Below are 23,423 nucleotides of genomic sequence, written 5' to 3'. Positions count from 1 at the left end.
TGTGTGATACTATAATGGCAGGTACAGGTCATTATATATTTGTCAGAACCCACAGACTACAAAACAGAGCGTGAACCCTAATGTAAACTATAGGTTCTAATCAATAATAACGTATCGCTATTGGTGCATCAATTGTAACGAATGTACCCCACTACCGTTACTGGGGCGGGGTGGGAGGCCTTAGGGAGCACGTGGGAGCGCTGTGCTTTCCCCTTGTTCTTCTGTACGTCCAAACTGCTCTAACACAACAAACTTTACTAATTAAAAAAAAAGAAGAAAGGAGAGTACGTACAGAGAACACAAAGAGGACAAAACTATGAAAGAAGTCATACAAGCACGGTTTCCTGAACTGAAGGGCGAGAGCACCCCACAGAAGGACCCAGGAGTATGCAGCACAATGAACAAAGACAGACGCAGCCACGGCAACCCTGGGGGGTTTCAGCACACCAGGAATAAAGAGGAGACGCTGAGGGCTCCCAAAAAGGGGAGCCAGGCTCAGATATCCAGGAACAGAAGAGGCCCAGGTCTTCATTACCAACACTGGGCACACGTGAAGTTATGCCTTCAGAATTCTGATGGAAAAGCTTGGCGCCTAGAATTCTGGACCCAGCCAATCAAGCATGATGGTGGAATAAAGCCTGGTAGAGATGGTCAAATCGGTCACTAAAGGACTCAACAAGTCCCTTGGTGCGTACACACACACACACACACACACACACACAGCCGCACACACCCCACACACGATTCTACTCACCACACTACACCACATATACACTACAATGTACCACACACATTACACAACAACCCACGTGCCTCAGTCAGCACTAGGCGGTCATCTTCCACCCGAGACCTGCCTGCCCCACAGCACCAGCTCCCCGAGCTTCTCTTGGACACGAAGGGGTTGGGAGTGGGTGATCTTTCATGGGAAAAGTCCCTAGACATCCAAATGTCCAGAATTAAGTCATTGCAAGGGCTTGGAGGTAGTGGGTGTTTTTATTTTTGTTCTCAATACTGAAACTTAAAAAAGAAAAAGGTCTTCTTCCCAGGGGCACCTCCAACTGCATCCCTGGAAGAGGCCATGATGACTAAACTCTTGTGTGCCCATCAAGGTCTACACCTGGGGAACTGCTCAACGGCCTGAGCAGAGTGAGCCTGGGCTGCCGGTTTTCCCTCCCAAACCTGAGAGACCATCCCTGGCAAGGCCAGGTCAGCAGAGGTGAGGCACAAACAGGGAGGGCACAGAGCCCGGCTCAGAGGGGGTGCATGCTCAGAGGGGGTGCGTGCTCAGAGGGGGTGCGTGCTCAGAGGGGGTGCGTGCTCAGAGGGGGTGCGTGCTCAGAGGGGGTGCGTGCGCATCTCCAGGCTCTCACAATCAGCAGCTGGAGGCAGGGAAAAGGGGGAAGTGAGGGGAGGGGAGAGCTAAGGGAGACAGACAGACGGAAAGGATGTGTGTGGGGGCAGGAGGGGAGGTTTCCTAAAAGGAGGAAGCAGTTAGCATCAGCATCCTCACACCTCCACTTTCTTAACCCCATGCCCACCCTGGGCCTGACCCTTTAACTCTTTCAAGGTCACTTTCCCCAATCCTGGCCTAGGCTTCATTTAGGACAGGATGACCCTGGGAGGTGGGGCAAAAGAGAGTAAGTGTATGGCCTCCAGCCCCAAACCCTCCAAGCCCTGAGCAGCTGGGATCAGCAAGCAGACATCCTCTGCTGGGGTATCAAGGTCAGGAGCCCTCGGCCCCACTGGTCACGTGCCACACACCACAGCATTAGCCACGTTTATCTCTGGGGGGTAAGGCTGCAGGGAACTATCACTTCCGGCATTGTCTATTTTCGTCCTGTTTGAATTTTTTATAAGGAGTATGTATTACTGTCATAACAGGAAAAAGAGACAAGAAAATGCCCGTTTCTATCTCATCTCCTCAGTTGTCTGAGCCCCAGAATGGGCTGCTGGGCTGTCCCTCCTACCCCCTCTGATGAAGGGCGTGTGCCTCCCTAGCCCAGGGGGAGGCTCAGGTCCTCTACCCAAAGGATCCTTGTCCCTTGTCCTTCCCAACCGCTGCCCCTAGAAGGTCACCTGTGATTCTCCTGCAGGGAATTTGGGGTTCTCTGTGGACCTGCATTTCACGGAGGCCAGGAGGAAAAGAAAAGGCTTCTTCCCTCACCATTTTCTGAGACCGCCTCTTCCAGAGCAGGGTGTGGCTGAGAATAGCCAGGACCTGCTTCTGGACTTCCAGCCACTGTCACCCAGCTCTCTCCCTACCCACTTACCCCAATTCCCTCTGCCCACCAGGCCGGGGCAGGACTGAGCTGGACCCTGCCTGGCACCTTGGGTTCTCCAAGGACTCGACCACAACAGGCCTTCCCCCAAAAGTGTGACCCACACAGGCTGAGATGACAGGGGACCACAACCAGCTCCCAGACCACAACCCTCCCTCCTCCCACCCCTGCTTCCTGCTTCCTTCTGCCTATCCACAGGGTCCGCCAACAGACCCCAGGCCTGCCAGGCACAGCAGTACACAGTCCAGTGGGGGCTAGGAAGCCCCAAACAATGCCCATATGGACTGACGGCTCCTCAGTGAAAGGATGCAGGCATTCTCTTTATAGGGCTCCACACACAGCAGACGCCAGAGCAAACAAGCTGAGCAGCTCATCCCTACAGACTGAGGCTCCCAGAGGGAAAGAGACAGCAGGGTCCTGTGGCCCCAGTTCAAGCCCTACCTCCTCTAGAACATTCTCTCAGCTGCCACCATCCTGGCTCAGTCCAACCCTCCTCTTTCTGACCAGGCATACATACTCTGAACCAAACTCACTCTACAGCCGGTCTGGCCGCACTCAGCTCTGACCACCTGGTATTGTCATTCCCAGGTGCCCAGGGTCTCCGTGGCTGGACTGCGTGCCCTGTGGATATTTACTGTGTCCCCCAGGGCACACAGCTCCAAAGTAGAGAAACAATGCCTGGCAGTAAAGCCTGGAGGTGTTATAAGCCCTCAGCGATTCACTGTTCACTTTCCTCATTTTCCCCTTGCTCTGCCCCCCCTCACTAGGAGCTCTCATCTGGATGCTTATGGCCGCAGAGTATGGTGGCTCAGAGCTGGCTCTGCATCCCGAGTGCACATCTGGCCCCACTGCTTACTGGTGTGAAACCTCCACCCACCAGATTACTTTCCTAAGCTTCCCCTTCCTCTGCCATCCAGTGGCGGTACCACCCTATGAGGGCTGCTGAGAGGATGACACACACAAAGCCTGGTCAGCACGTTTCCCATTCAGTCCCAACCTCTCCCACACAGAGTTCCTGGAACTTTCACTTTGTTCTTGAATCCCTAAGCCTGAGCACTGTGCCTGGCCTTTAAAGGGAGTCTGCTGGCTCCTTTAACAAGCACCCGCCCTCAATTCCATGGAGGAGACAGCGGCATGCAAGGAGCAGCAGGGCCGCCTGCCCTGGCCGTTGGTTTTGGAGTTTCTGCTCCTCGGCACACCATTTCCCCCAGCCACCCCAGCTTTCTCTCTCTCACTCACTGCCCTGCACCCGCCAGCCTGGGTGGGCCACTGCCGCCCTAGGACCTCCAACTCCAAGGCCCAAGCTGAGGTCTAATCTGTCACTCCCACCCATGGCTGAGGCCCAGCCAAATCCCCTCAGGATTTGACCAAGGCCCCCACACACATCAAGATAGTGGCTCACAAGACAGAGCTCTGGTCTTCAGAGCTCGCCAGGGAGGCATGCAAACCTGCTACATACACATCAGCACAGGATTTCTTTTCTACCTACTTGTACCAAGATACCACCTATAACCTGCAGGATTGGAAGGGCCAGACCTGGGAACATATACCTTTAAGTGAAGAGGAGCAGTCCTCCCTCAGGAGACTGAATTCACCAGCCCCCGTGTGAGAACCACAGGGGGCCAGTCCCCATCACTTGCTGGGTCAGAGACCAACCATCCCTGGATCGTGCTCAGGGACAGGCAGGTGGTATCCAGAGAAGCCTGCCTGCTCCCTGGTTGGCAGAGGCTTGCCTTCCAAAGTCTGGAGGCTGAACGTCGTGATGCTCTTCTCTCCCACAGGAGGGGATGATTTACCAGAGGCACACGCATGTGGTGGTGGGGGGCAGGCACCATGAAACACTTCCTATAAGCAAGGAGCGCTAAAACGAACACGGCCTCCTTCCCAGGAGGGCTCTCTCCCTGAGACAGGCTGAAGGACAGCCCTTCTACTCCAGCACAGCTCCCCTGCCACGGCTGTTCTCAAAGCCCAGGTTCCTTGACCCCTGCAGCAGGTAAATCACCAACCTGCCTGTCCCTCACTGCAGGCCCTAAACGGCGCCCCCTGCATCCCGCCCACCTCGACTCTTGCACTGTCAGGGGCACCTCAACTCACCGAGGCCCGGGCAGCACATGCTCAGGAAGCAAGGGTTTTGACAGCGATGATCACTATCTGGGACTTGTCCCAGGGATGTCTGCAGCCCAGCCAGGATGGGCACCATCGGGAAAGGAGCCACAGAGGAAATGCCCTGCCCCTGAAGAGGCATGCAGAGCTATGGGTGCTGCTCTTCAGGAGTGCAGTTCAGAGTGCTTCTCAAACTGCAAAGGGAGAAAGGATCCCTGGGTCTGATTAAAATGCAGATTGATCCCATAGGCACAGACGGGCCTGACAGCGCCATGCCTGAACAGAGGGAGACGCATGATGGGGCCAGAGAATCAGCAGAGCCAGTTGTGTGGTCACTGCTTGCAGGCTCTGTGCTTCTTTCACCATCCACACAGTCCAAGAGACAGGGTCCCTTCTCCCCCTTCTGTGGATGAGGAAACTAATAGAGAAGATTTGCAACTTGCCCAAGGTCACACAGCTAGTAAGTAAGGGATAGAGTCCGGACTTAACCATGAAGAAGCCTAACTGCCAGCCCGTGCCCTTAGCCTTTAAGGTAGAGCATTTCTCATCAGGCTGAATGCAAACGCTTATGCCTCTGGAAACCTGGAGAGAACAAAGGCTGGAAAAGGCCTGGACATCCATCACAGACGCCCAAAGAGGCACAGAGATCGGCTATGAAGACCAGAAAGACGTTCAAGGGGTTGCCACAATCCTGGGAGAATAGAACCCTGAGAAGTCATTGAGGAAACCTCAGAGTTTTGACCTGCCCCCAGACCATTAACATTTTTACTGAGAGAAGTCTCCCCCAACAGCCATCAATGGGTCCAGAATTTCTGGGAGCGCTGACCATGGGGAACTTCTAAGGGCCCCTGCTCAGCCGAAATCCCTCCCCCACGCTCCCTCGGCCTGACAAAGCTCAGCAGGCCCTGCGTGGACTTAGGACTCAGGCCGCAGCTCCTGCCAGGCTGGACCCCTCCCCTCACACCGCAGGGGCAGAGGACAAAGGTGAGACAGAAGGGGTGGGGGACCAGTTGTCTCACCTGGGGCAAGACTATGGCCCTACTTACTCCTGCTAGTGGGCTACCCGGCTCTCCATCCATCACTCCGGACACCAGCTGGGCCAACAGGTGCCACACAGCACAACTGGAAAAGCCCAACACTCTTGGGAGGACTGATGTCAAACACATGCCACGTGCCAGGGCGGTTCCTGTCAGAGACAGGAGTGGCGGGGGCTGTGACAGCCACAAGCACAGCTTATGGCCCAAATAATCATGCCCGTTCCTGAGGCCCCACACGTCATTTATTTCGGGCCCCAAACTCAAGAACCATATTTGTCTCTTTTCCCCCTCACAACTCACATCGAAACTGAACTCTTGGGGCGGCAGGATGGCTCAACTGGTTAGAGTGCGAGCTCTTAACAACAGGGTTGCTGGTTTGATTCCCACAGGGGATGGTGGGCTGCGCCACCACCTGCAACTAAAGATTGAAAATGGCGACTGGACTTGGAGCTGAGCTGTGCCCTCCACAACTAAATTGAAGGACAACTACTTGGAGCTGACAGGCCCTGGAAGCACACTGTTCCCCAATATTCCCCAATTAAAAAATTTAAAAAAAAAAGTAAGAAACTGAACTCTTCGTTCTACCTGCAAATTACATCCTGAATTCCACCTCGCCCACCATTATCACCCTATAGTGCGGTCCTCTATCATCTCCGGCTGGATATCACAGTTCCGTGCTTCCCTGTCTCCTAGCCATCCGTGCTCCACCTGGCAAACAGGTGAGGTCAGAGCACATCACACCCGCTCCTCAGAATGGCAGAAAAGGCCCTATATTTTGGGTCTCGGCGCCTCTGACTCTCTGAGTCTCTAATTTCACGCTGGCCACCATGGTGTTCCTGAATCCATCCGGTACGTTCCCACCTCAGGGTCACTGCGTTTGCTCTTCCCTTTGCTGAGACACAGGCCCAGGCTCTTCCCTTTGCTCAGCCACGGTTTCCTCACTCACTGATGTCAGCTCTCCGTCCACCTGAACCTCTCCAGTCTTCCCTCAGTACCCCAACTAAATCCGGCCCTGTACCCTATTTTATTTCTTCAGTGTATTTAACACTACCTGACATTGTGTGTTCATGCATGTGTGCGTGTGAGCACACATATTTCCCACAGTAAAATGGTGTATGTACAAGGTCTGACAATTAAGTTCGTGAACTCATTCTAGAAAAAGTGCTACATACCTCATTGCTGAATATCACTATGGTCACCTTAGAAATATTCCCCGTGGGAAGCTATGCACTGACACCAGTGCCTAGTCCACCCTTCAAAGCAATTTTGGAACGCTTTTTCTGGAATGGCCATCAGAGCTGTCGTCGTATTACCCTTGATGTCCTGAATGTCATCAAAATGTCTTCCTTTCAATATTTCCTTTATCTTCAAGAAAAGAAAGAAGTCATTGGGGGCCAGAGATCAGGTGAGTAGGGAGGGTGTTCCAATACAGTTATTTGTTTACTGGCTAAAAACTCCCTCACAGACAGTGCCGTGTGAGCTGGTGCATTGTCGTGATGCAAGGGCCATGAATTGCTGGCAAAAGGTTCAGGTCGTCTAACTTTTTCACGCAGCCTTTTCAGCACTTCCAAATAGTAAACTTGGTTAACTGTTTGTCCAGTGGGTACAAATTCATAATGAATAATCCCTCTGATATCAAAAAAAGTCAGCAACATCGTTGCAACAAATTCATGAACTTAACTGTCAGACTTCGTATGCACAGCCATTTAACGTCTCTTTCCCTGCTCTATAGGCAGCAACTTTATTCTGCTCATCTCTGCTTCCCCAGCTCTTAAAATAGTGGACATTCAAATATTTGTTCAATGAACTAACAAGTTAATCCATGAATTGACTTAGGAACGTGTTTGTCCTTGGTTACAACTGAACAATTGTGTAACGTTTCCATCATTACAAATCCACCGGTCTTACCTATGACACTGGCAGTTCCCAAAGAGCAAAGAGGGGCCTCCCTGCCCACCATCCCCCAATAGAAGCTTCCTAAGAGGAGGGGCCACAAGAGCCAGGCTTCAAGGGGACAGTTCCCAAAGGAGATCCTCTTTAACCCTGAGACCCTTATCCCCATCTCTGAGCTAAGACTCTCAATAACTTCCCTGAGAGAGAAGGTGCCAACCGGATTTGGGAAGCGCCCCGCTAGTGAATGGAGGTAGCTGTTGACCCCACTCTAGCCCATCACCAGTCCACTAGTCTTATCACCATGAACAACTTCACCTTTCATTTAGCACCTATTGTGTGCCGGGCACTATACTAAGCATTCAACACACCAAATTATATCCTTCTAATCCTTTTAACAGCCCTGTGAGCTGGGTGTGGGAGGCTGACCCTGAGAGTGGCCACCAGTGAACTTTGGGGCCGGGCTGTTTGGTTTAAGCCCCATCAGCACCACTCAGGGCTTTGTGACCTTGACCAGGTCATCTCCTCTCTCCTTGCCTCAGTTTCCACACCCATTCCACTCACAAAGCCACTATAAGGATTAAGTGGGTTATGTGGGGAGCACTCAGAGAACGGGGCTCATACAATTTGGCAGATGCAGACGGGGGCACAGAGCAGTCCACTGGGTTAAGTCCAACACTTCTTGTCAGTAAGTAGGAAGCCAGGATTTGAAGTCAGGCTCCCTGTCTCGAGAGCCCCTGACTTTGATCCTTGCACTAGGCTGCCTCTCTCTGCAAGTCACACACACACACACACACACACATGGGCCCCAAAACACAAGTTCCTGCTCAACCAAAGAATCTAAAGTCACTCCTTATTTTTGTAGAGCAAGGGATAAGTGTTAGATGGAACAAAAATTACATCTTTATTGCCCCTAATTGCTAACTGAAATTTAGCATTTCTTCCAATGATGAATTTTGCAGCAGCAGCAGCAGCAGTAGTAGAGTCGCAGTGCCTGAGGGCGTCACCAGGAGAAACCAGATATTTTCATATCACATTACAGATGTTACAAACGTCGCAAAATATTGTCTACTCATATACTCATCACTACTTCGAACTTTAAAGTTCTTAGACCACCACTGGATCACATTATTTAACATAGCAATACAGCACATGTTACTTTAGCAAATGTTCTAACATATTAATAAATGTGCTTCCATGTCACTTGTGTACTGTGTGATCCTATGTAGTTGAAGATCTTGTTCCGAGAAGGGGTCTGTGGCACAAAAAGTGCTAAGAACACCTGCTCTAGAGTAGGGAGGGCAGAAAGGAATCAGAAGGGCAGGTCTTTGCCTTCCTGCCCAAATGCATGGCACCCAAGCTGAGCTCCCAAGGCAGAGGACAGGCACTGCTCCCCAGTTCCCACTCACAATGGGCAAGAAGCGGGCCAACAGCCCTGACACTCCCCAGCGTCATGCTGCAGCGCTCGGTCTGATCCTCGCACACCCTACAGGCCGAAGAAGGGGGCTCCAGAGACAGGAAAACAGCCAAGGACGTCTGCGAGCAGGCTGGAGCGGACTGCTCCCACAGCTTGTTTCCGTCATGCCCCCAACAGCACAATCTCCAGCTTCCCAGGGTCGGTCCCCACCTGAGCCTCACGTGCTACAGCTGCAACCCACCGGCTCTGCAACCTCTCTTTTCTGGCTGTGGCCGCTGCTCCAGCCTTGGGAAACCGACCTGACCTTGGGCTAGTGAACAGCTACTACCACGCTGGGGATGAGGGGCCTGCAAAACTGACAAATGTAGAATCGAACTCCACCCCCCCACACCCCCCCGCGGCAACTGAAGCCAACAGGCCCTTAGGAAAGACAACTGTGCTGCTCTACGTACTGGCTGGAGAATCTTCTAGAAGGGAAAGTGAGGAGCCAACGTGAAGGAGAGGAAGAAATCCTGACCCAGCTCTCCTTTCCCAGCCTTACTCTCCACTTCTAGTTCCCCTAGAGAGTTCATACAAATGGGGGAAGGGGGGAATTAGGGTTCCAGAGGGGGAAGACAGGTGACTCAAAAACTAGAAGTTGTGGAAAACTAGGAGAAAACACCAAAATATCTGTCCATAACATTGTCTGCCCCAGATTTGCACTCCAGGCCAGCCACCGGCCATTTCAAATGGTGCTGCGTAGGTGAAATCATCTGCCCTCAAAAGACCTGCAGCCTCCAGAGATATGCCACCCTGTGTGCTGCCTCCCTAGGCGCAGGAGGCCCTGCAGTCTCTGCTCTGGCAGGAAACTCCATGTAAGTGACTAGGATCATGACACTATCAGGGGCAGGGTGGAGTCTTCATTTGAAAGTCGTCACTAACTGAAAAGTAACAGCAAAAAAAACCGTCATTCCTGCTATTGCAGCCTGCCATTCCCTGTGTAGAGTGACCAGACAATTGAGAGGTCAGATTCCTTATGCCAGATTCCTGATAGAGAGATAAACAAATGCAATACATAAAAGACAGACCTGGAGACCTAGAATGCAACCATCATCAGTGCACACTAAAAGCACTGGGAGAGAGGGTGCTGGAGACGTCAGAGCGGCTGGGTCAGGCTACCAGCCCACAGCCCACAGCTTAACCTGGGCCTCCCTGAAGGTGAGTCGCAGACTCGCTCAGGCCATGCAGCAGTCGGCCACCACACGTGGAAAGACTCCTGCCTGGAGATGGCGCCTGGGGAACAGGCCTTCCAGACCTAGTGTTCAGGGGCTGGAGAATTAGGGTGACGGGCATCCTGAGGAACCCATCGTCCGGGGCCACAGTGTGGGATATTCTCACGGACAGTGGCCCAGCCTCTCCATCGGGGAGGGTATGAAACACAGAGGGAGGAAACTGTTATACTGGGAGACCTAACACCAGGCACGATACGGGAGCCCTGTTTGGATCTGGACTCCACAAACCACCTATGAAGAGACAGTTGTATATCAGGGAAACCTGAATATGGACTGGATACCAAGGGATTAGTAAGGAGTTATTTTGTGTGTGTGGTAATGGTATGATGGTTATGTTTTTGAAAAAGCACCTGAATCTGTGGGGAAAGGTTGAAAACACATATGGAAGCATTTAGGGAGCGCTGATTCATTTATACTCTCCTTCTCCGCCTAGGACTAAAAGGGGTTTACATTAGGCCCTTAAGGAGGTCGGGGAGCAGCCTTGGGCCAGGACACAGGCTTTTTCTCCTTGTCCTATGACTGAGCCCAGCCTGGTCCTGTCCCGAGCCTGTGCTAAGCACCGACTCATGGCCACAGGGCCTGGCGCGTGGGGGCCTCACATCCCAACCTGTCATTCGCAGCATCTTAGAGGCACAGGAAACTCACTCGCCAGTGAAACCCCACCCAACCAAAGGTGGCCTCACCCAGGCCTCCGCGCAAAACATTTCCCAGGAATTTTCCAGAAACAAGGGAACAAGTAAGGGAGTGTCCTCGAGAAGCTTACATGTTGGTGGAGAAATAAGATAGCCCCATGAATAAAAGAAGAAGGAGATCAACACCACAAAAATGCACAAATAAGCTGCACAGGAAGGTTCAAAGAAGTAGGAAGATGATTTCAGGAGAGCTAGGGAATGGCATGGCATGTCTACTGGCCTTGAACAACGGGTAGGAAGGAGGCAAGCACGGGGGTGGGAAGATATTCCAGGTGGAAGGAACAGAAAACACAAGATGCCCAGGGCTGGACAGGCGAAGACAGGCAGGAAGGTGCTTTGGGGCAGATAGGAGCCTTCCTCAAACATCATGCTAAAGAGCTGTAACTGTATTCTGTCCGCGAGGAGCGCTACAGGGGACAAAACAAGGACAGGGCCTGACGGCAGCTGTGCTGGAAGAAGAGTGAGGGACAGCAGAGGGGTGAGGGAGGGAGGCCAGCAGGAAGCTGGCGCAGCCCGGGCAGGTCCCATAGATGGGCTGACCTGAGCAACTCCTGAAGCCTTAGCAGTTATTTCTCATCATAAATTAACAAACCTGGCATTCTGGTTAATAAAAATAAAAAAATAAAAAAATAGCAGCAGCAGCAGCAGCAGCTTATAATAACAGTCCAGAGCAGAGGTTAAAAAAAAAATAATAAAAATCCTAAACTAGGACAGAAGCAATGGCGAAGGTGGGAGGGGCCAGCTTTCATCCCCTTGCAGGCCACTCAGGCAGAGCCACTCCACCCTGCACTCTCACAACTTATTGACAGCAGGGGCTGTTACCCACCTTTTATCCCCCACAGCCTAGGACCTGATATACGGAACACCTTCTAACACCTGCTGGCTAAATGAGATGGAATCGGGAGGGCTCGGCTAGTTACAAAAATAAGTTGAAAACATTTTTAAGCGCATAGGTGGGAACACCCCAGTGGGTTTGAAGCCAGGAGACCTGGATTCTAGTCCTTAATCCAACTTACTAAGTGGCTTTAAACCAGCCATTTCACCTCTCTAAAAATAAGCCCGTTAGGGGCAGGGAGAAATGCCAACTAAAACTGTTATTACTCAGTTTGGAGAGACAGCTGGAAAACCTTTCCCCAGAGTCTCCTCCATCCAGACACCTTCCCTCTCTCCAAATGCCACCCCCTCACCCCAGCAGTCGTCCTGACACACTATCAGACATGAGGGGTACAGGGAGCAGGCCAGTCCCCTTCTGGTTCCCCACACCCACAACCGAACCACCCTTTGATTTGGTATCTACAGTAGAACTGCAAGCCAGACACAATCGTAGGACAGGATATTGCTTCCTATCAGGCCAGAAGATGATTCTTATCGGCTACCCTGGCACCATGCCTGGCACCAACAGTCATCGGAGCCCAGAACCATCCCTTCATGAGTTTCCCCTGCCTCCGTGGACATGGCTAACTCAGCTCCCTGCAGACCCCAGCCAAGCCCGCCTCCCTCCTTCCTGGGCATAAACATCTTGGCTAACCCTCATCCCTCCTACTGCTGGAGGCTCCAAAGGTCTGTCACCGCCAGCTGCCTCAGACGTGGCCCAGACGCACTCACCCAGCAGAGAAAAAGCTATAAAAATGCCTGGAGACAAGTCTAACCACCCCAGATAGCAACAGAAAGTATGTATCGCCGAAAGCATGATGTAGGGAAAAAAGCAGTGGGCTTGGAGGTCAGAAACCTGGCTGCCACTAACTAGTCATGTGACTTTGAACAGGTCATTCCACCTCCTGAGACCCCACACTCCACATCTGTAAAAATGGGGGTCACCCTGCCAGCCCTCAGGGAAGAACGAAACGAGGCGATGCTGGTAAAGCGCTCTGAAAAGTAGGACAAACCATCTGTAAAGATTTGGGTTTAGTGTCTATCAAGGGCCTTTTATAGGCTGTCAACAGCCCAGTGGGAATGAGGTGGCCCAGGACCAACCAGCGAGGACCCTGCCGAGGAGGAAGCAGAGAGCCAGCCAGACGCCCTCACTCGGGGAGGTCGGGCACACAGGAATAAGAAATTCTACTTAGCCACATGCCCCTCCCCAGTTTGCTCCTAACCTTATATTCACCCCAAAAAGGAGTCTTGGGTTAGGAGGACAAACCTAACTAGGGCCCATCCCTCTGCCAGGGTCTCGGTTCAGAGTCACCACAGGTCGAGACACACAACAAACATCCCTCTGTGGGCAAGTCAGGTTGACCACAGGTAGACCTGTGTGTGGAGAATGTTGTGTTTGTGCACACAAGGGGGGGGGGGGGAGGGAGAAAATACATCACGTGTTGTCTTTTAAATGCATGGAATACCTTTGGCAGGTCACACAAGTACTGGTAATGTCGGTGGCCCCTGAAGAGAGGAGCCGGGTGACTCAAGGTCAGGGCAAGGGAGGCTTTTCATTGCATACTCTCTGTACCTTTAGAATTTGAACCAGGTGAGCTACAGACTGTTTTGCTGAGAGAGGCACATAGGAAACTAAGCTTGGCTCCCTTCCACTCCCTCTCCTGGCCCAAGCCCACAGCACTCACCTCCTCTTCTGGAGGGGTTAGTCTCCCTCCCAGAAATCTGCGCAGCCCACAACACGGCCCCCCCCCCCCCCGCAGTCATTCAATGTCCCACCTCCCCCAGGAAATCCTCCCTGATCACTCCAACCCTAGAGAGTTGGCCTTTCTTCTGGCCCTTTCCTTCTCTCACACTTTCTATATGCTGCTTTGTAGGTTAACTACCCTTCATGTGTAAGTCTTGTCTCAAACATATTTTCACCCTTTTAAGGAAAGGGCTATCCATGTTCTTTCTTTTGTTTCCTCCAAAGCCCTGATCCAGGCACAGCGCTTCCTAGATCCTGAACAAAAAAAAAAAAAAGGAAGAAAAGAAAAAGCAAATGACTGCATCGCTGTGGGGAGGAACTGGATGGCTCAGAGCTCTGTCACAGGGAAACAAGCATGTGATTGATGACTTGGGTAAGGACAGGAAGTCCTGTATCTGCCCTGCTGTACTAACTACGTAAGCCAACAGGAGCAATCTCCCTGAGGTGAGGGTGGCCAGGGCCAAGGCTGAGCTTCCCACACCTCCCCGACTCCGGAGAGACACCCTGGTGGCAGTGATACCCTCCTTCCCAAAGTGACAGGCAATGCCCCCATCCCAGACAGACACACAGACGCCGCAGACCCAGAGCCACTGACCAAACACGCTGACCCAGTCAGCAAGGCCTCACACGGGGGAAGCGGGTCATGCTTACAGAGCCCCGAATGCCACCCGCGAGCTGTGCTCTGGAAGGAGAGAGGAACCCTCAGGAGGGTAGCTGCTGAGCACCTAGTCCCATGCAGAGCTGGACCATGGGAGACACGGGGACACCGAGACGGCCGGTACGGCATGGTGGTGAAGAGCCGCAGAACGCGAAGCCAAGCGCCTGGGTCCAAATCCTGGCTCTGCCGTGTACTGTGTGCCTTTAGAAAAATAGTCACCTCGCCTCTCAGTGTTTCTCCATCTGTTGCACATAACAGTACCTATGTCTCTAGGAATTGCTGTGAGCTAATGTGTCAAGTCCTTCCGACAGTGGTAGCACCTAGAAAGGGCTTAATGGCTGATACACTAGGCCAACAAGGCAATAATAACAGTACCGCATGCGGTCGGTGTGGAACTCGGAGAAGGTGGGTGGCGCTCTGATGGCCAGGCTGATAGGTCTTTGGTGTGTGTCCCCTCCTCAAGGAGGACTTCCTTGACCGCAGCTGACTCCAGGTGCTCTATCTGTTCTGAATATCTCCAGTGCTCCCTGGCTAGGCCCCAAAATAAAGCACCTGGCTATGGCCCTTCCTCCAAATGCGGGGGTCCATTCTCCTAATAAGACTGCGCCCTCCAGGCATGGAGGCTGGGGTGTCTATGTACACCCTCCCTCAGCCTTGCCCAGGCACTCCAGAAAGACCTTTGGATTATTAGACTGCCCTCCAGGTTGACAGATGAGCCCCAAGGCCCCCTTCCCAATCCCAGCTAAAATGGCCCCCTCTCACTAACCCCACAGGCACTTGCACAGAAAGTGCCTAGGGACGCACGTAAGGTCCCAAATGCTCTCTCTTCTGGCTGCCAGGGCCCAACAGAAACAACACTCTGTCAGCTGCTGAGTAGCTGACAGCATGTCACTCTCCCTTCCCAGCCTCAATTTCCACACTATAAGCACTCTTCTAGCTCTGACATTAGAATTCCAGCATTAAGGGCTGTGCTTTCCACCCCCACCCCTGGGTCAACTGAAGGTCGAGGTAGCTGGTGACAAAGCCCCTTCCGTGCTGCTCCTCTGAAGCGCTGCCGCCTGGGAGCTGAACTTGTGGGGTTACTGCTCACTACGGAGAGGCCTAGGGCCAGTCCCACACTTGGGCCTCAAAACGGCCTGCCAAGCCCAGCCAGCACCCCTGTCTGGCGGCCATCACCTGAGGGAGGGAAGAAAGAGCCTAAGGGCTTCTCGGCCAGCTCAGGAAGAGCAAAGCAATCAGACTTCCCTGACAGGACTGCCAGGTACAAAAAGGACCCACATTGTGGACTTATTTTTATTACTTGGCCGTGGGGAAGGGCAAAGCTTTGTTTTGCAGAGGGCTGACCTTGCGCAAGGAAGAAAAAGAGTAGTGATTCCCAGAGAACACAGAGCTCCTGTCATTGTGTTCATTATCTGTCCCCACTCAGGGTGGGGAGGGGAGGGGAAACATCTGGATAAGGGCGAGAGCGTCACAGCACCAAGGTGGCAGCAATAACAAACGAGGTGGGCAGCCCCCAGCAGAGGAAAGGGACAGCCCTCAAGGTCACCTGGGATGGAGGCTCTGCTGAGTTGCGCCTGGCCCTGGCTGCCTACAGGGAGAGGAGAACAGGGCAGACATGGGGTTACCGCCTAGCACCAGATGCAGAGGGAAGGGGAAGTTGCTGTGCCAGCTGGGAGGAGCCGCCCAGTCTGACAGGGGACTCACTTCCTACCCCTCCCCACTGCCCCAGACGCTGCTGCTCCAACCACGCCAAATAAAAACTGCCCCATAACTATGGGAGAGAGATGGAGCCTCCTGTGTCCTAATGACTGGCTTCTCAGTATAGCCACACCCTTGCCTGGCAGCCAAAGCGACTTCCCAGACAGCCCCCCAGCCCTCCAACTCCAGGCCTGGGGCTGGAACAGGAGCCACAGCCAAGGACCCTCGTGGCCTCAGCTGCTTCCTAAGGAGCAGTCATATCTGGAAACCGGTGGAGAGAAGGCTGTGTGAGGCCACGCGCCATCTGCCCACAACAGTACCATGTGACCCATCTGGAGGCTAAGGGACGGGTGGATGCCCTCAAAGACCATCCCAACCTTAGACCGACAAGGCTGCATTTTCCCTACAGTGTCTCTGCCCGTGCCCCAAACCCTCCCTCCTCAAGAGGTCTCCTGCCAGAAGGCTCTGGTCTCAAGCTGAAGTCATCCTCTGCCACAGGACTCCAGGGGGCCCCCAATACAATCAATGCACAATGATGAGAGCCTCTTGGGGGGTCACAGTTAGCAGCCTGTCCACGGTCACAACAGTTTTACTCTTTGGGATGAAAAAAGACAAACTCGTCCCAACCCAAATCGAGCCCACAGCCTCGGCTTTCCCAGGGGGCCAAACTCTAACCACTGATCCAACAGGCCCAGGACAGGGGTTCTTTATGGTAGGGACCATTTTACTCCACACAGAGCAGCCCCTGGGATATACCAGGAAGGGTGCTGGAGGGGAAAACCAAAAAGGAAATAGTGGAGAAGCAGCTCAGGATTTTCAGACCCATGGTGATCCATGGATGGCTTTACTAAGGAGAAAGGGTTATAATCAATGTCTTTGTGTACTATATTCAATTTTGTTTGGGTAATTTCCTCTTCAATTATTTGGAAGTCCCCAGTGAAATCCCTCCCCTCTAAGAGCACTGCACTGACAAAGGAGCTTCAGGGGCTGTTAAGCACCCCAGCCACCACCATCACCATCATTACACAAAGCACGGCCCTGAGAATAATCCCAACACTGGTATTTAAAAGCTTGCTATGGTTCCAGAACTATATCAAGGCTTTCATTGACACTGTCTTATTTTCTGTACAATTCTATGATTATTATCATGACCTTTGTAGAAAGGAGGAAACAGGTTAAGTAACTTGCCTGATAGTTAGGTCACAGAACTGGGATTGAAACCCCGATCTCCAGGTTCTTAAATACTCTGCTGCCTTGCATTTCTGAGAGGGCAAGGGCAGCTCCTGGCAAGACTGCTGGGGAGGAGAGCTGCAGACTTGCAGGCTGATCTGAGTCCTGGCTTCTGGGCTGCAGAGGCCTCCCAAGTCTGGCCCTAGTTCTCAAATCTCTAGCAGCAAAGAGAATGGTGGAAGGCTGCAAAGGGCCAGCCCATTTCATCAGGAGCTCTCCTACTCCTGTATGTACCCTGCCACCCACAGTCCTGGGGCTTTCCCAGGCTCTAAGTTCTATATTGTCTCTCCCCCATCACATGAAAGACTCTTACAGGGCAGGGGATGTCTTCCAGACCAGAACTACTGGACATTGTTACCAAAACCTCCCTCCACCATCACTTCTGTTCATTGATTTCCAACCATGTCCAGGAACTGCGCTGGGTACTTTAATTGCATTCTCATGTCATCTCTTACATGAACTTTATGAAGGTATAAATTAGCCCCATTTTACAGATGAGAAAACTGAGGCACCAAGAATTTACTTGACTTGCCACAAGGTGGCAGGTTTGGGACTGGAATTTCTTCCATTACATTCTATAGACCTTTCCTCTTAACCATGAACCTGCCCTTCCCCAGCCAGGTTCTTTCTTGATGATACAAGGCTACCATCTGCCCTCCTTGAGAGCACCACCAGTGGTTCCTGGAGTTAAAGTGTGATACTGTTCTTTTCCATCATTATCCAAAGCTGAGGAGGATACACCCTGGTCCTCTCCGTCTTGCCCTCTACCACTGGGCAATGTGCAGACTCCTGTCGTAGCAGTCCACGCCAGTGTGTTCCAGGAAAGGCCACCAGGAGTGGCCATTAGAGTCAAAGGTGGGAAGTGAGGACAGAGTGGGGACAAGCAGCCCTCAACCTCTGTCAGTGGGCATGCTGTGAGGTCCTGTATACTAGAAAATCAGGCTGATTTCACAGACTTTTTCTCTGCCCACAAGTGTCCCTCTCCTCCCTACCCTCTCAGGTTCTATAAATAATCTAGGTCAGCGCATCAAAGGATAGGCAGCCAGTTGGGTGCGGAACGATTCTGGTGGAAAGATGACTTCTACAAAGTCAAGTAAGGCTCCCATTCAGATCAAGTGGTGGCAAGTCAAATTCTCCAAGAGGAGCTGTCCTTGTCAGAAAACAGGCCCACTTGGGCCTACACCCATAGATAGCCCAGCTGAGCAAGATACGCAGGCCAAGAAGAAACAAGGGCAGGAAACAAAAAATAAAATAAAATAAAAGCCCCTCCCCAAGTCACTGACTTCCCAGAAGCCCCTCTCTACAAGCCTGGAGACTTTTCTGTGTGCCCCCCAGATGTGTCACCTACCAGTCTAGTCAGGTTAGCTGAGAGGTGGAGGTTAAGAACTAAGAAAGAAAGGGGGGGAATGAATTTGCAAATAGCCTCTTCAGAAAAAGAAAGGGCTAAGAGATCCAAGGGAGAGCTTTCCGCCCCACACCCACTTGCTTGGGCTCCCTGAGCCAGAAAGGAGGGAGAGGACAGAAAAGGGGAGGAAAGAAGCAAAACAAGGGCCAAGCTATACCACATGATCCCACACCCAGCAACCAAACAGCAAGTCATGAGGGAAGGAGAGAAGGCCAGGGGAGGGGGAGATGGAGGCAGGTCACAGCCCTGCCCAGAACCTGCCCTGTGCTTCAAAGAGCCATGTAGGAAGGCCCTTCCCTACCCATATTTTGAAAAACATTCAAGGTCAGATCCTTTTCTATCCAACTCCTGCTTTCTTTTGGGTCTGCACCGGGCTCACTGTTCTCCGGCCAGCCTCCCTAGGCGTACACAGTGCAATGCCAATCCACTCAGGCAAACCTTTCCAGCACCTGTCCCCACCTAGGGCACACCCCTGCCCTCATCCCCTCACCCGCCCCATCCACGGCCCAGGGGAGGTGTGACCCCAGCTGATCACTTGAGTGATCCACAGCAGGTTGTCAGTCCTGGGGACTGGCTTCCAGATCTTTCCCAAGCCCAAAACAGGAAATGAGGCTCCAAGTCTGAAGCCTTGATCTTAACACAGGGCAGGTTAAACGCTGCCAAAATAAATGATTAAAAAAACCTCACTGGCCCTTCTAGGTGGAAGTTACTGGGAGATAATCCCCTGCTGTGCATTAACCATGCGGCTGTTTCCACCTCACGCAGGACAGGCAGGAACTGGAAGCCTAACTAAGGTGTTTTTCTTTCCTTCACTTAGAGGTTCTCTTGTTCTCAGACCAGAGACACAGAGGGGCAGAGTCCAGGGCTCTCTCTAAGCGGAATAGGGTATCCCAGTACCAGACAGGAAGCAGATACCCTCACAGTCTCTAGATCTGGTGGGACACCTTGGTTCAATCTCACCCTTGAGGGCAACACTGCACCTTCCTTCCCCCACAGGACGAGGTAGCACCTCTCCACTCTCCTGCAGGCCTGGCTTGGGTCAGGCGCCAGCAGTTCCCCTCCCCTTCTAGGACAGAGAGACCCGCCAGGAGGCCCAAGGAATGGTCCCAAGGTTTTCCTTTTTGAGGTTCCCACACTTCAAGAGTCTCGGGATCCTACTTCTAACTTGACTTGACAATCTACGCTAGGCCACCATTCACACCTCCCCGAGCCTCCCAAGGCCCACCAGCGGCCAAACACCGCCGGGCGCACGTTTGGGTGTCGGGAGGGGACCCGATATGCGAAGAACCAACTTGTCGGTTTACGCCCTTTAGCACGAGGTTAAGGGCGCACTGCCCAGGCGGAGGTTCGAGGTCCTGCTACGCCACCCGCCCCGCCAGGACAGGCCTTTAACCGTCTCCGCGCCCCGCGCCCCTCACTCACTGTGTGTGCTGGGCGCGGCCTGCACCGAAGACCGTGTCCAGCGCCACCGTGGCCTGGCCCAGGAACTTGTCGACGCCGATGAGTGAGCGGTGCATGGTGGTGAGCACCAGCTCGCAGGCAGCGGCGGAGCCCGCGGCCCAGGGCGCCGGGCCCGCATCAGCCTCCTGCGCCCGCAGCAGGCCATCCAAGGCGCCGGGCGGCAGCTCAAAGGAGCACTCCTCGCGCCACTCGGGGCAGCCCGGCGTCTTCTCCACCACCGACGTGCTGTACTTCTCACGGCCCACCTGTATTACCGTGTACGCGTCGCTGGTGCTGCCCGCGCCCGAGCTCTTGCCCCGCAGTCCGCGGGCCCGCAGCACGGTCACCTGAACGTGCGTGGGTAGCCAGCGAGAGGGCCCAGCCGCCGGCTCGGCGTCCCGCACCAGGGCCATGGCGGGGGAAGCGGCGGCGGGCGTGGGCTGGCCCAACCCGGCGCAGACACCGGGACCGAGTGAGAAACCGGGCAGCGGCGGGAGGCGGTCAGGAGCCGGGTAGGAGCGCCGCCACCGCCGCCGCTACCGCCCGCACACCCAACCGCTGCAGCTGCCGGCTGCGCTGGGCCGAGCCGGCCGCTGCCTCCCGCCGCTCCGCTTCCCCGGCCGCCTGCCGTGCGGCGACGTCAGCGCCCCGCCCCCCGCCCCGCCCCGCGGCCGGCGGCCTCGACCCAGCCCCGCGCGGTGCGGCAGTGCTGCGGGCACGCTGGCCACCACGCCCTCGTCCTGTCCACGGTACACTCGCGGAGGCTGTAGGAAGCCGAGGTGCGCGCGGCCTCTGCAGAGGGGTGGGCGGGGCTCCCTCGTTGGCCCCGCCCAGGGCTGGGGGCGCCCGAGAAATCCCGCCTCCCTGGGGGGCTGCGCGACACCCTCTGCGGGTTCTGAAATGCCTGCTCGGCGTCTCGCGGCCAATCCCACATCTTCCTTTAAGATGTCCCTGCTCCGCCCTAAAAACTGCCCGGGTCCGGGATGGCCATCCCGTTGGTGCGGGCATGTGGGGGTGATGCGTAACCCGGCTGCCCTTCTCTTCTCGAGCCGCGCTCCCCCTTCTCCAGCCCGCTCCTGTTCTGGAAGATGCCGAGTGAAACTAGAAACGATTCGCGTTCCTCCACGTGACGGCCCCCCATCAGCGACCTAGAAGAGGGTGAGCTGCAGTTGCCTCCAACCTCCGCGCAGGAGGCAACCACGGATGCGGCGAGACCTCAGCGCTGGAGGCCAGAGAGCTGGGCTCAACCTCAGCGAACACTGCAGCGGAGCGCAGAGTGATGAATAAATGAGTAACCACATCAATATTTAAGTGTTCACTCAGAGCGCTGGAGCTCATGCGTCACGAGTTGGGAAAAATTATAGGCTCTGCTGAGGGTTTTAAACTATTTCATCCATTAAGTGCCTACTATGTGAAAAAACCTGGGTATTACTAGCACGCTTGGCTTATAATTAATAATGGTAACAGTGGTTAATAATTATAGAAGCTGAATTTCGGCCAGTACTGGTTTGTGTGCTTTATATGCATTAATTACCTCATTTTGTCCTCAGAGTAACCCCGCAGGGTGAATATGGTTTTTATCCCTTTTTTTCCTGAAGATAAAATTGAAGTTTAGAGAGGTTATCATCCTGCCCAAGATCTGTAACTGACGGAGGTAGGATTTGAATACACACAGATGACCCCAAACCCTGTACTTTTTTTTTTTTTTTTTTTTTTTTTTACTGTCAGAGCCTATATTTTAAAAATGATTTTTAAAAATGCAACACACATATATAGCTTTTAAAAAACCAAATAGGACAGAATCACTTATGAAAAGCAAAAACTCCCACTCTACCTCTGGAATCAGGGATAACAACTTACAGCCATTTGTGTTTTCAAGGCTGGCAGTTACCTCCCTCTCTCTAGGTAAAATACTTGCAGAGCTCTATCTGGATTTGTCAGGCAGGAATGGCCGTGTTATCTATTGTCTTCCTGCTATGATAATAATTTCGCTCTCTCACACCCACTTCCCTCCCTCAGTCTTGTGTAATGCTATTATTTTTAGTTCCTCTACTAGATACCTATATTTATAGTGGTAATATTTACATTCTTGGGGAGACTCTCCACAGTACCCCTTGATTCCCTCTGCTGTGAGAGAAGGATGCCAAAATCCCCACTCTCCAGGCCATGTCCTCTACCAGGAATATGGATGTAGGAAACCAGTGCAGGAGCCCCACAGGAGCGCGCCTGCCACAGGACCAATCCTGACAGCCTCCCACCTTAACTCTATGATCAGAAGACTGGGGTGGGGGTGTCCTTGGCACTGAGCCCCATGGTCCAGCACCCCTGTGGACAGCACCTAGCTTTGGAGACAGCCAGACCTGCCTATAGATCTAGGCTGTCTACCACTTAGCAGCAATGAGACCTGAAGTTCAAGGCAGCTCTCTAACCTCTCTCATCCTCATTCCCTCATCTAGAAAGTGGGGATAATGATCACTACTTCAAACAGCTGCTGAAGAGATTCCATGAGAAAATACTGTCAAAGACTGTAATGCAGTGGAGAACATCACCATTGATCTCAAGGCATCTGAACATCATACACAGTCTTTTTTATGATTATAAAAGTAATTTGGAAAATACAGAAAAAAATACAAAGAAAATAAAAATACATCATAATCTCACCATCCAGAAATAAACACTAACAATTTGTTGTAGCTCCTTCCAGTCTTTTCTCTACACTATATGTTGTTGTTTTATGTACATTATGGTTATGAGACAACTGTAGTGTAATGATTAAACCTGTGGGCTTTGGTTTCCTGGTTCTACCATTTACTTTGTATGTATTATCTCATTTATCCCAAGAGACAGCCATTTAAGGCAGGTGCTGTTGCCACCCTCAGTTTCACTGATGATGAAACTGAAGCAGAATGAACTTGAGTAACTTTCCCCATGTCTCCAACGGGAAAGTTGCAGAGATGGGACTTGAACTCGGGTCTAAGTGACTACTGCCTGCAGCAGTCTGCCGCCCCACACTGATCATCTAAGCACTACCATGTTTCCCCGAAAATAAGACCTAGCCAGACCACCAGTTCTAATGCATCTTTTGAAGCAAAAATTAATATAAGACCTGGTCTTATTTTAATACAATTTAAGACCCAGTCTAATATAATATAATATAATATAGTAATATAATACAATATAATATAATATAACAATATAATACCAGGTATCATATAATATAATACCGGGTATAATATAATATAGTATAATACCGATTCTTATGTTAATTTTTGCTCCAAAAGACATATTAGACTTGATGGTCCAGCTAAGTCTTATTTTGGGGGAAACATAGTATATACATTTGAAAAGTTGACAAAGCAAGAAGTGTTATCATACCCATTTTACAGGTGAAGAAACTAAGGTATAAAAAGGGATAACAGACTTACCCAAGGTCACAGAGTAAGGATGAAGCCCCCCACTTTAAGAATGGATTCCCTAAGGGCTTTGTAAATAAACGTATCTTTACCAAACTACAACTAACATATATTTGCCCCTCTCCTTTAATGGTTCTGCTTCATCTGTTTGTAGCTCTCCAACATAACTGGACTGCCTCCTCCTACCTACGTACTTTCCTCCTCCCCAGTGGAGTAGCAAGGCTCCAGGAAAAGGTGAGAGAACTGAGGTGGGCTATTCCTGCTCTCCTTCCT

The 23,423-nt window shown here is 52.4% G+C and overlaps 1 protein-coding gene and 1 long non-coding RNA gene across 4 annotated transcripts in view; one reads left to right on the top strand and one right to left on the bottom strand.

The window, feature by feature from the left end:
• RAB11FIP5 (RAB11 family interacting protein 5) overlaps nucleotides 1-20,353 on the bottom strand; it is a 38,046-nt gene extending 17,693 nt beyond the window's left edge. The window contains exon 1 of one of the 3 annotated variants that reach the window (XM_074332165.2): nucleotides 19,720-20,353. In XM_074332165.2, the coding sequence (XP_074188266.2) occupies nucleotides 19,720-20,150 (431 nt within the window). In that variant the 5' untranslated portion in view covers nucleotides 20,151-20,353. The remainder of the gene's footprint in view (nucleotides 1-19,719) is intronic. The other 2 variants (XM_074332166.2, XM_019712855.3) reach the window with 2 other exon arrangements.
• A 62-nt stretch (nucleotides 20,354-20,415) lies between these two features.
• On the top strand, nucleotides 20,416-21,035 carry LOC148758923 (uncharacterized). The gene is made up of 2 exons (XR_016020441.1): nucleotides 20,416-20,516; nucleotides 20,807-21,035. It is a non-coding gene; the product is annotated as an uncharacterized LOC148758923 (long non-coding RNA).
• Nucleotides 21,036-23,423: the final 2,388 nt, after the last annotated feature.

This window comes from Rhinolophus sinicus, chromosome 2, assembly GCF_057876585.1.
Source record: "Rhinolophus sinicus isolate RSI-liver-muscle chromosome 2, RSI-T2T, whole genome shotgun sequence".
Taxonomy (NCBI): Eukaryota; Metazoa; Chordata; class Mammalia; order Chiroptera; family Rhinolophidae; genus Rhinolophus; species Rhinolophus sinicus.
The sequence above is the reverse complement of the archived record's forward strand: the minus strand, read 5'-3'. Positions and strand labels throughout refer to the sequence as shown.